The sequence below is a fragment of the Mobula birostris genome, chromosome 28 (genome assembly GCF_030028105.1).
Source record: "Mobula birostris isolate sMobBir1 chromosome 28, sMobBir1.hap1, whole genome shotgun sequence".
NCBI classification, from domain to species: Eukaryota; Metazoa; Chordata; class Chondrichthyes; order Myliobatiformes; family Myliobatidae; genus Mobula; species Mobula birostris.
Genome location: NC_092397.1, coordinates 39,232,289 through 39,244,976, shown reverse-complemented (window position 1 = coordinate 39,244,976; position 12,688 = coordinate 39,232,289). Strand labels below are relative to the sequence as shown.

The 12,688-nt window shown below is 49.4% G+C and overlaps 1 protein-coding gene across 2 annotated transcripts in view; it reads left to right on the top strand.

Annotated features, from left to right (window-relative positions):
* snx15 (sorting nexin 15) overlaps positions 1 to 12,688 on the top strand; it is a 33,895-nt gene continuing 21,207 nt past the window's right edge. The window contains exons 1-4 of one of the 2 annotated variants that reach the window (XM_072245472.1): positions 1 to 129; positions 5,639 to 5,671; positions 7,483 to 7,603; positions 10,859 to 10,974. In XM_072245472.1, the coding sequence (XP_072101573.1) occupies positions 31 to 129; positions 5,639 to 5,671; positions 7,483 to 7,603; positions 10,859 to 10,974 (369 nt within the window). In that variant the 5' untranslated portion in view covers positions 1 to 30. Of the gene's footprint in view, positions 130 to 5,638; positions 5,672 to 7,482; positions 7,604 to 10,858; positions 10,999 to 12,688 lie in introns of both variants that reach the window. The other variant, XM_072245471.1, reaches the window with a different exon arrangement.

Genomic DNA, 12,688 nt, shown 5'->3' with positions numbered 1-12,688 from the left:
GGTCCGCGCATGCGTGCTGGGCAGTGAGCCATGGCCTGGCACCGGGGCCGGGGGGAGCGCTGCGAATACCGGGTGTCGGAGCCGCGGCAGCACCCGCAGGGCTTCACCGAGTACCGGGTGACGGCGCGGGTAAGCGTGGCCCCCGATCCTCCTCTTATCTACCCCCTACGTACCCCACCTTTACTTTGCCTTCGTCCCTGACCCTCCATCCTCATCCTTCCACTCTCACCCTTGACCTTTCACCCACTCCCAACCTTAACCCTCCATCCTCACCTCGACTCTGACCCTGGTCCCGCCACCCTCACCCTTGACCTTTCATCCAGACCTCCATTCCCACCCTGAACCCTCACTCCCAGCCTGGACTCTCCATTCCCACCCTGAACCTGATCTACACCGTAGTCAACAGGAATTCTGCAGATGCTGGAAATTCAAGCAACACACATAAAGTTGCTGGTGAACGCAGCAGGCCAGGCAGCATCTGTAGGAAGAGGTGCAGTCGACGTTTCAGGCCGAGACCCTTCGTCAGGACTACACTGTAGTCCCTTGCTGACCATTTTAGTTGTGAGGGGAGAGGGTCTGCCTTGTTTTCTCTGCAGTCAGACAGGCTGGTGGGTAACCTGACAGTGCCATGTGGTGGGGGGTACATCTTTACCCTGCGGCGGGGGTATCTACAACAAGAGGGCATGTGTACCCGGGGGGTGGGGAGTTTTCACCGGGGTGGGGTGGCTGGAGTCTGGAGCGCTCTGCCTGAGACGGGAAGTCAGGAGGAATCTGGTTGAAGATTCGAGTGACCGAGGCTGGGCAGGCCACGCCACAGACGGTGCAGGTAGATGGGATTAGCATCGACTGGCTGGAGTGGCATGGGCCTGTTTCTGCACTGTATGGCAAACGGGGGGATTGCCTCCCTCCCCGCCCCTTTACCCCGATGGCTATCTGTGGGACATTGCCTCCCTGTCTTGTCCACTGTCCCTCTCTGCCCCCTTCACCCCGGCTCCTAGCCCCTTTCATCCCCTGCCCTTCCTCCTTCAAAGTTGAATGTAAATTTGTTATCAAAGTACTTATATGTCACCATATACCTGAGATTCATTTTCTTGCAGGCATACTCTGTAAACCTATTATAGATGGATAGATTGTGGGATAACTTCACATGCCCCGTCGTTGAACTGTTCCCACATCTAATGGACTCTCTTTCAAAGACTTCATCTCACATTCTCAATGTTCAGTTTATTTATTATTATCATTGGTTTTCTTTCTTTTTGTGTTTGCACAGTTTGTTGTCACTGGTTGAATGCCCAAGTTGGTGCAGTCTTTCATTCCCAGAATTATTATCATGATACTCCTCTGGGCCCCCTCCAAGCTGCCGAGAACTTCTCTGATTTGCAATTCCTAGTGTCTTGGTTTTGAACCTTGCCAGACGGTCGGGTTGGTTTACCGAACCCATCAGCTGTTCTGTTCAGAGGACTGGGTCTCGTGGTCCTGGGCCCCAGGCTTCTGGATCAAGCAAGGAGCAGGATCTCTTCAAAAGGAGCCCGTTGTTTTTTAGGAAGTGAACGGTGTAGTGTTAGATTCCTGAGGGCGTTAAGGATCGTCAGTGTGGCATGGGACTGGAATGAAGTCGCTGCACGAACTTGGTGTGAGCGGTCACCAGTTCTCTCGGCTCAGTTCAGCGCAGGAACAGGCCCTTTGGCCCACAAGGTCTGTGCTGACCCTCTGGGCGAGTGTGGTCTGTGTCTCTGCATTCTCTGCCTGTTTACATCCTAACCGGATGTCTCTTAACCGTTGCCATCACCGAGCACAGAATCAGTCCATGAAGTCCACGCTGACCCTATCATGCCTCGTCCCATCTACTTGCACCCAGACTGTTTCCCCTGCAATGTACTTATTCGAAATCTCTTGTTCTAGTCTCACCCAGCCTGAGGGGGGAATGGGGCATCACCCTAATTATACAGTCCTGTGCAAAAGTCTCAGGCAGATATATATAGCTAGGGTGCCTAAGACTTTTGCACAGTACGGTAGTAATTTTATGTTTTGCACTGTACTGCTGTCACAAAAAAAAATTCCTGACGTGTGAGTGATGATAAACCTGATTCTGATCTGGGTCTCTGTTGTGGACTGAGAGTGGGAAGGGGGCAGGGAGAGGGGAATCATGGTTGGGAAAAGCGGAAGGGAGAGGGGAGGGAGCGGGAAGCACCAGAGAGACATTCTGTGATGATCAATAAACCAATTGTTTGGAATCAAATGACCTTGTCTGGTGACTCAGGGCTGGGTGTGTCTGTACCTGCACCACCCTCCCTCCCCACCCCATCACTCCTCTGCCACTCTGTGGTCATAATTTTATAAACCTCTACCCTACAGTGAATGGTAGGGCACTGAGGAGTGCGGTAGAAGAAAAGTTTCTGGGAATACAGGGCCGTAATTCATTGAAAGTGGTGTCACAGGTAGATAGGGTTATAAAGAAAGCTTGCAGCACGTTGGCCTTCATAAATCAAAGTACTGAGTACAGGCTGTTGAAGTTGTGTAAGACGTTGGTGAGGACTAATTTGGAATATTATGTGCAGTTTTGCTCACCTACCTACAGGAAAGATGTAAACAAGGTTGAAAGAGTACAGAGGAAACTTACAAGGGTGTTGCTGGGTCTGGAGGATCTGAGTTATAAGAAAAGATTAAATAGGTTAGGACTGTATTCTTTAGAATGTAGAAGATAGAGAGGAGATTTGATAGAGGTGTACAAAGTTATGAGGCGTATAGAGAGGGTAAAGTTGCTGGCCGGTGGTGTAGTGACATCAGCACTGGACTGCACAGCAAGTGGTCCTGGGATCAGACCCCGCCGGCTCCCTGCACGCTTTCCATCCGTCGTGGGTTGAACGTTGAGCTAGCAACTCGGCCTCATAAAAATACAAATGCTGAAGAAATGCCCAAGGCGCAGAAAGGAGCTGCAAATGACCGGGTAAATGCAGACAGGCTTTTCCCACTGCAGTTGGGTGTCTCTACAACCAGAAGTCATGGGTTAAGGGTGAAAGGTGAAATGTTGAAGGGGAACATGAGGGAGAACTTCTTCACTCTGAGGGTGGTGAGAGTGTGGAATGAGCTGCCAGTACAAGTGGTGCATGCGAGCTCGATTTCTCTGTTTTAAGAGAAGATAGGATAGGTACACGGGTGGCAAATGTGATGGGACTAGGCCAAATTCGGCACAGAGTAGATGGGCCGAAGGGCAGGACTAGGCAGATGTGGCACAGAATAGATGGGCCGAAGGCAGGACTAGGCAGATTCTGTGCAGAGTAGTTGGGCTGTGCTTTTCTATGATTCTGCCAGGTATCCCCTCGGCCTCCAGTGCTGCAGAGAAAACAGCTCAGGTTTGTCTGGCTGCTCCCTGTGGATCACGCTCTCTGAGCCAGGCAGAGTGCTGGTGAACCTCATCATAGCCTCTACACCTGTCTGGTAATGAGGCCACCAGACCTGCAAGCAACACTCCAAGCCTGGCCAAAGCAAAGCCCTGAAAGTGCAGCTGTTACATTCTTCAGACCTGGCTACATTTCACAGTGATTATCATTGCCACTTCCCGAGTCGCCAAGGTGGGATTTGAACTGAGTTTGCAATCTCATCCCAGGGTGTGGGAGATGCTGGTAGCAGCCGTGGGGAAGGTGCCACAGTGTTTCCTATGTCCATTGTACTCCAGCAAGTACCGAATGCTGAGCCTATGGAGATGCTGGGACGTGTGATGTCCAGTTTCAGCTGGGGCCTGGGGGGAGGGTGGGGCATAAATAGTTAACAAGAATTATAAAAGGAGAGGAAAGTACTGGACCTCTGTTTAATTTCAGATCCTTAATCTTCTTCCACAAGTCAAGAATGACGAACATAGAATAGTACAGCACAGTACAGGCCCTTCAGCCCACAATGTTGTGCCGACCCTCAAACCGTGCCTCCCATATAAGCCCCCACTTTAAATTCCTCCATATACCTGTCCAGTAGTCTCTTAAACTTCACTAGTGTATCTGCCTCCACCACTGACTCAGGCAGTGCATTCCACGCACCAACCACTCTCTGAGTAAAAAACCTTCCTCTAATATCCCCCTTCAACTTCCCACCCCTTACCTTAAAGCCATGTCCTCTTGTATTGAGCAGTGGTGCCCTGGAGAAGAGGCGCTGGCTATCCACTCTATCTATTCCTCTTATTATCTTGTACACCTCTATCATGTCTCCTCTCATCCTCCTCCTCTCCAAAGAGTAAAGCCCTAGCTCCTTTAATCTCTGATCATAATGCATACTCTCTAAACCAGGCAGCATCCTGGTAAATCTCCTCTGTACCCTTTCCAATGCTTCCACATCCTTCCTATAGTGAGGCGACCAGAACTGGACACAGTACTCCAAGTGTGGCCTAACCAGAGTTTTATAGAGCTGCATCATTGCATCGTGACTCTTAAACTCTATCCCTTGACTTATGAAAGCTAACACCCCATAAGCTTTCTTAACTACCCTATCTACCTGTGAGGCAACTTTCAGGGATCTGTGGAGGTGTACCCCCAGATCCCTCTGCTCCTCCACACTACCAAGTATCCTGCCATTTACTTTGTACTCTGCCTTGGAGTTTGTCCTTCCAAAGTGTATCACCTCACACTTCTCCAGGTTGAACTCCATCTGCCACTTCTCAGCCCACTTCTGCATCCTATCAATGTCTGTCTGCAATCTTTGACAGTCCTCTACACTATCTACAACACCACCAACCTTTGAGTCATCTGCAAACTTGCCAACCACCCCTCTACCCCCACATCCAGGTCGTTAATAATCTGAATGTACTCCCTCCACCACGACCCTCTGCCTTCTGCAGGTAAGCCAATTCTGAATCCACCTGGCCAAACTTCCCTGGATCCCACGCTGAGCAGTCTTAAATCTAAGATTTCAGTTCATTTTAGAGTACAAATACTAAGCAAAGAGATGAGAAAGAATAGCAAGAGCAGAATTAACGCCAAGACGAAAGAATAAAGATAGCACTTCTGAAAAAACTATCACGCTTATGGGTAAGATGAGAAAAATTCCTTAGATAGAAATCAACTAGTCAATAGGCTACATAATTAAAACAATGACATCACGCGGGTCATGTGCTAATGCTTAGGCAATGGAAAATGAGAAAGGTGATAAACTTAGTTTATTGATTCTGTTATGGTCCTTGGATTCACTGTGAATGTTCACAAGAAAATGAACCTCAGGGTTGTAGATGGTGACATGTATGTTCTCTGGAAGTAAATTAACTTTGAACTTTTTGAGGTGAGGGCATGCCCGGGGTGAGGATGGATTCTGCCTTCTGAGGCACTGCCCCTTGATGCCCGCGATGGTGGGGAGGGTGGCACCTTTGATGGAGCTGGCTGTCGATGAGCCTCTGCGGCCTCTTTTGCTCCTTGGAGCATTGGAGCTTCTGTCCCAGGCTGCGATGCTCTGCATGGTATGTCTGTAGAAATTCGCTGGAGTCTAGAACTGTCAATGATGTCTCTCAGCACTTTTAGGTAAGATGCAGCAACTAGGTCCTGATGGTTGGCAGCCAGAAATAGGAATGAACTTCACACCTGCACCAGGGTTACAGAGCTTGGGGCTGGTACATCCTCCAGTACACACCAGTGACATCCTCTTTCTTTATCAATCCTAGATCATTTCAAAGAAGACAGCAGAAGTCAAAGAGGTAAGAACAACTGTGAAGCTTATACCACTCTGACAAAGGACCTTCGACCCGACACGCTGACTCAGCCCCTCTCCCCACGTCCACTCCCTTTCCTGTATTCTCTGGTTTTGTGTCACGTTTCTGGCATCGTTGAAGGTGGAGGTGCGAGCCCTTGGCCTTCTGGACCCTTTCGTTCGATCGTGACCCTGCCATAGCCCCATGTCCTTTGGTTCATTTCGCAATGCTGTCTGTAAGGAGTTTGTACGTTCTGCCCGTGACCGTGTGGGTTTTCTCCTGGTGCTCCGGTTTCCTCCCAAAGTCCAAAGACCTACCGGTTGGTAGGTTAATTGTTCATTGTAAAGTGTCGCATGGTTAGGCCAGAGTTAAATAGGTGTGTTGCTGGCCAGCACGGCTTGAGAGGCCCAAAGGACCTATTCCCTGCTGTGTCTGAAGTAAATAACTTCCTACTGTTACCCATACGGAGTTTGTATTTGCTCCGCGTGCTGGGGTATTACTCGGATTACAGTGTTGAGTCTTCAAACAATGTGTCGCCGACGGTTAAGTTATAAGGGGCTGCCTCATGGAGGCAGAACAGATTCTGCAGATGTTTGAATCTGGAGCCACATACGAACTGCTGGAGGAAATCCAGGTCGGGCAGCATCTGTGGAGGCAAAGGACAGTTGAGCTTTCAGGCCAAGACCCTTCACCTGGACAGATAGGCAGAATAGGCTACAAACCAGCTATTTCCCTTCTATCTGTCCGTCCTGTTGAAGTGTCCTGGCAGAAAATGCCACTGTCCATTTCCCCTCCATAGATGCTGCCTGACCTGCCTTCAGTGTTCCGGGGTTATCACAGAAAGTGGCCACTCAGCCCATCAAGTCTGTGCCAACCACCTATTTACATTTATCATCATCATTATGTGCCATGTCGTATGACATCATTATTATGTGCCATGTCGTATGACGTGGGTGATCACGATCTTTCCACGACCCCGATTGTTCTTGGCGAATCTTTCTACAGAAGTGGTTTGCCATCGCCTTCTTCTGGGCAGTGTCTTTACAAGACGGGTGATCCCTGTCGTTATCTATACTCTCCAGAGATTGTCTGCTTGGCGTCAGTGGTCAGATAACCAGGACTTGTGATCTGCACCGACTGCTCGTATGACCATCCACCACCTGCTCCCACGGCTTCACGTGACCCTGATCGGGGGCTAAGCAGGTGATACACCTTGCCCAAGGGTGACCTGCAGGCTAGCGGAGGGAAGGAGCACCTCACACCTCCTTTGGTAGAGATGTGTCTACCCCACAGCCCATTCAATGTACATGTGAAAAATAAAGCTTGCTGCACTGGGAGGGTGTGTGGATTTAACCCTGCTCCCTGTGTAGCCGTTACTTTAGAACAAACCAAATCCGTTCGGAGACTCAGCCTGGGGTGGGGGGGGGGGCTGGTATGCGGGGCTTTGACACTGTGTGGTGCTCTCTCCACCAATAACAAAGTGCAAAAGACAAGGAAAGTGCATTCGGCCCCGCATTGAGGAACCAGCAGCGACGAGCAATCCTGTAATGATTAAACTAAGACTAGCGATACAACAATAGGCAGTTGAACCATATTCAAACGCCAAGCGGAAGAGGAAATAGTATCATTCCAGCTGCGTCTGGTTCTAACCTAGATGAGAAAACGGAACTGAAAGTCTAAATACGTAACTGTACTCTTCGCTTCTACCACGTGACAGATTTCCCATAAACCATCATAAGTGCGCAATACGAACGACAGTACAGACAGACATGCTCCTACACCCTGTAAAATTCGGCTGTGTTTTGCCCACCCCATAGGTGACAGTGTTCAAACGCTACAGTGACTTCAAAAAGCTGCACGGTGAGCTGTCCTACATCCACAGGAACCTGTTCCGGAAACTGGAGGAGTTTCCTCCCTTCCCGAAGGCCCAGGTGTTCGGTAAGACCCAGTGTCCCTCAAATTTCACTTCGACAGCATTCCGTCCCGGTCACCTCATGAGAGTAGATACGCGGAATCTTTAGAAAGGGCGCAGAGGAGATTTACCAGGATGCTGCTTGGATTAGAGAGGGTGCAGAGGAGATTTACCAGGATGCTGCCTGGATTAGAGAGGGTGCAGAGGAGATTTACCAGGATGCTGCCTGGATTAGAGAGGGTGCAGAGGAGATTTACCAGGATGCTGCCTGGATTAGAGAGGGTGCAGAGGAGATTTACCAGGATGCTGCCTGGATTAGAGAGGGTGCAGAGGAGATTCACCAGGACGCTGCCTGGATTAGAGAGGGTGCAGAGGAGATTTACCAGGATGCTGCTTGGATTAGAGAGGGTGCAGAGGAGATTTAGCAGGACGCTGCCTGGATTAGAGAGGGTGCAGAGGAGATTTACCAGGACGCTGCCTGGATTAGAGAGGGTGCAGAGGAGATTTACCAGGACGCTGCCTGGATTAGAGAGGGTGCAGAGGAGATTTACCAGGACGCTGCCTGGATTAGAGAGGGTGCAGAGGAGATTTACCAGGATGCTGCTTGGATTAGAGAGGGTGCAGAGGAGATTTACCAGGATGCTGCCTGGATTAGAGAGGGTGCAGAGGAGATTTACCAGGATGCTGCCTGGATTAGAGAGGGTGCAGAGGAGATTTACCAGGACGCTGCTTGGATTAGAGAGGGTGCAGAGGAGATTTACCAGGACGCTGCCTGGATTAGAGAGGGGGCAGAGGAGATTTACCAGGATGCTGCCTGGATTAGAGAGGGTGCAGAGGAGATTTACCAGAATGCTGCCTGGATTAGAGAGGGTGCAGAGGAGATTTACCAGGATGCTGCCTGGATTGGAGAGGGTGCAGAGGAGATTTACCAGGACGCTGGAGAGGGTGTTAAGGCACTGCAGTAATGTTGTGATTACTGTAACGCTATTACTGTTAACTTTAAAATATTAAACTTATTGAAAGGGGTCCTGGGAGGCTGGTCTAACTGTGTGTTTTCTTTCATCAATGCGTGCACGTATTGTGTGGTAGGGTGTTGCCATTTGCAACTCGCGCATCTATACATACAACCCAGAATGAATTATTTAAGCGAATGCTTGCTTGAACAATATATACACAAGGTAACTCAAGTATTACTTAAGTACCCACCAGTTACAGCTCAGGGCATCAGAAGGAGGAGTTCAGTTCTGGCACCCTCTTTCAGGTGGTTTGCATGTTCTTCCCATGTGTGCATGCGTTTCCTCTGGGTGCTCTGGCTTCCTCCCACGTTGACTGGTCACTGTAAATTGTCCTGTGACTCGGCGAGGTCAGTGTGGCTTGGTGGGCTTGAAGAGCCTTTTCTGCTCTTTATCTCAAAATGAAGGTAAGCAAAATTACTAGCGTAGTCTGAGCTTTTCTCTTTGGAGCATGGGAGGATGAGAGGTGTACGAGATGATAAGAGGCATCGACAGAACCTGTGTCCCAGGGCAGTGAAAGGCACAGTGCTCTCATGTCCTCCCGGTGCTGCTCACTGACTGCGGTGCCTCTGACTCGGATTGCGATAGGTAAGGCATAGGTCAAAAACGAAAGCCTCGGTCGAATTTATTGTCAGATGCACAGGTGAATTCTAAAGCTGACTTGCAAAAACATCACAGGCACTGAGCAGCTGATATAAGCTGTGTTCACCAGAAATACATAAATTGTACAAGAGAGACCTCCGAGAGGACCACAACCTTGTCGGGTTTGGAGGCTTGCGAGCCTCAATGACCCGGAGAGCTGAGTTAGCTGGAGTCAGGGCTTTAGGCTTTGGCTCTTGGTAGGGTCACCCACGCCAAACAGGTCAAAGGGAAGAGGTCAGACCAAGAGTGGTTAACCAGTCCTCCTGGTTTGGGAGTTCAGCTCAGAGCCTACGACCCTGGCTGGTCAAGCAAAACTGTTAGGGAAACAGCGATGAAGAATCGTCTTTCGGACAGCCAGAGATGGAGGACCTGCATTGCTGCCCTAGACGCTGGCCATGAGTACAGAGGAGAGGGAACATGATTGGAGTAAAGGCAAAGGCCATTGTTATCCAATGTAGTCACAGTGTTGTTATACTGAGGAAGTGATCAAGAACCAAATGGTTGAAGACCTGGTTTATTATTGACAAATGTAAAATTTCTTGTTTTGTCGTAGCAGTACAGTGCAAGACATAAAAATTATGAAAAGTTAGCGTGAACAAATAGTTCAAAATTTTATTTTAATTTCACTTACAGCATGGAGGTGCCCACCAAAATTTCCTACTCAGAGCAATGGTTGATCTGTGTAGCTGAAAAAAAAAAGAAAATGTTGCTTTTAGACTTCCTGCTGAACACCTCTGGGGCAGATGAAAGCAAGAAGTTGAGGGCAGATAGAATTCAGTTTTCCTGGTTCTAGCCCCCATTTCCTATAGTGGGGGAGTCTAAGACCAGAGGACACAGATAAGAGTGGATGTGGAGTTGATGTTTCCTATAGTGGGGGAGTCTAGGACCAGAGGACACAGATAGAGTGGATGTGGAGAGGATGTTTCCTATAGTGGGGGAGTCTAGGACCAGAGGACACAGATAGAGTGGATGTGGAGGGGATGTTTCCTATAGTGGGGGAGTCTAGGACCAGAGGATACAGATAGAGTGGATGTGGAGAGGATGTTTCCTATAGTGGGGGAGTCTAGGACCAGAGGGCACAGATAGAGTGGATGTGGAGAGGATGTTTCCTATGGTGGGGGAGTCTAGGACCAGAGGGCACAGATAGAGTGGATGTGGAGAGGATGTTTCCTATAGTGGGGGAGTCTAGGACCAGAGGGCACAGATAGAGTGGATGTGGAGAGGATGTTTCCTATAGTGGGGGAGTCTAGGACCAGAGAGCACAGCCTCAATACAAGAACATCCCTTTAGATGAGGTGGAATTTCTTTAGCCAGAGGGTGGTGAATCTGTGGAATTCTTTGCCACAGACGACTGGGTAGGCCAAGTCATTGGGTGTATTTAAAGCAGAGGTTGATAGGTTTTTGATTATTCAGGCAGGGTGTCATAGGTTAATGGGAGAAAGCAGGAGAATGGGGTCGAGAGCGATAATAAATCAGTCTTGAGAGAATGGCGCAGCAGACTTGATGGGCTGAATGGCCTCATCTGCTCCTATGTGTTATGGGTGTAGGGCTGGCTGACTGTGGGAGGGACTGATCTCTTGACACTGTGCCTGGCTGAATGTGAAGTATGTCTGTGTTCTGTCACAGGGCGCTTTGACGCGTCGGTCATCGAAGAACGACGTCGATGCGCCGAGGAGCTGCTGCAGTTCACGGTTGACATCCCGGCGCTCTCCAATAGCCCGCAGCTGAGGGACTTCTTCAAGGTGCCCGACTGCAGTGTCGTCGTGGTGTGTGTGTGTGTGTGTGTGTGTCTGGGGGGTGTGTGGGCCTCGCTGTTTGAAGGTGACCTGAGGTTTGGCCACAGGCAGCTTCTCTCCCTCCACAAGTGTCAAAGAACCCACAGCCCCCTAACGTGCCATTCTGCCCTATACCCTGTTCTCTGTCTTTGAAGAGCAGATTTTGTACAAAACCTTGAGTGTTCTCCTCAAATCTGAAAATTGCTGATGCCTGTGTGGTGGATTCCGGTTAACTGGGACACATTGCCCCATTTAGGTGAAGTTTCATGGGAGTATAAAAAAGACAAAGCACTGTTGAACTGAGTAACTAATTATGTATTTAAATAAAATACAGGACAAATTAAAAGACTAGCAGTAGACTACTATAAAACTGTCCTAGCTCCTAATAGTTATATACTGAGGAATTCCCCAGTCTACACTGCTGTGTTCTTTTGATTGGCTGTGAGTTAACGTAATCAGCGCAGACACCTCGTGCAGCGAATGGACTGCCTTCATACAATGCTTTTGATGATTGTGTCCTCCAAATCTTCATTTTCATTGTAACATTCAAGATGATTGTCGATACCTTCAAATTTTTTGTAGGTCCTACCTTGCTGAAGTAGTGAAATCGTTTCATTTTCACTCCCGGTGCTGTTTCTGGCTTCTCCCAGCCTGAATGCTTGAAACCACAGTCGGCAAAACGGTTCTGACTTGTCTTGCTGCTTATTTCCCACACACTAACTGTGACGAAAGTCAGTGCTTTTATCAGCAGAAGCGCTCACAACCGATGCTAATTAAAAACTGTTTGTTGTCGGCATAGTGTAGCATCTAATGGCCACACAAGTGCACGCGACTGACGCCAGTTAGAAACTGTTGGGCACTGTTCCAGTGAAGTGCCCCCAGTAAACGAGGGCAACCCCGGCTAGTTTCTTGATTAGTTTCTGTTCTTTACAAGTTCTCCCAAATAAGCGGCTCCCCTGATTATCCGTAATCCACTGTGCGTCTTCTCCCCCTTGTCAGGGACAGCGGTCCAGATTCTCCTGGTTGTGCAGTGACCGAGCTGCAGGTCGACAGAACCAGGAGGATTACTAGCTTGAGACAGACGAGGTGGGCTGTGTTCTGCGACTGATAGAACTGTGGAGTTGTACAGTGCAGATTCACCATATCGGCATTGACAATCAAGCACCCAGCTATGCTAATCCCTTTTACCACTACCTGATCTGTAGCTTTCTGTGCCCTGGCGGTTCAGGTGCTGGTCTGGAAATGTTTTCAAGGTCTGTGTACCCTCTGCCCTCTCTGGGAGTTCTTTCCAACACACCCCATACTCAGGAAGAAGTGTTTTCCTCCAATCCCCTTTAACCTTGATGTCTGTGCTGTGGCAAATCATTTCTCATGGTCCATCCGGTCCGTGCCTGTCATGGATGTCGTACCCCCTCATCCTCCTCCAAGGTCCCAACCTCTCTGTCCTCATAGCTCACCCACTCCCTCCCCCCCCAATGAGAAACCCAGCGTCTTTGGGATGTGGGAGGGAACGGCAGCACTTGGCGGGAAACCCACGCGGTCAGAGGGAGAACATGCAAACTCGATAGAGGCATGTGCACTGTCACACAGGAGTACACTCACGCACGCACACACGTACGCTCGCACGCACACACGTACGCTCGCACGCACACACGTACGCTCGCACACACACACGTACACT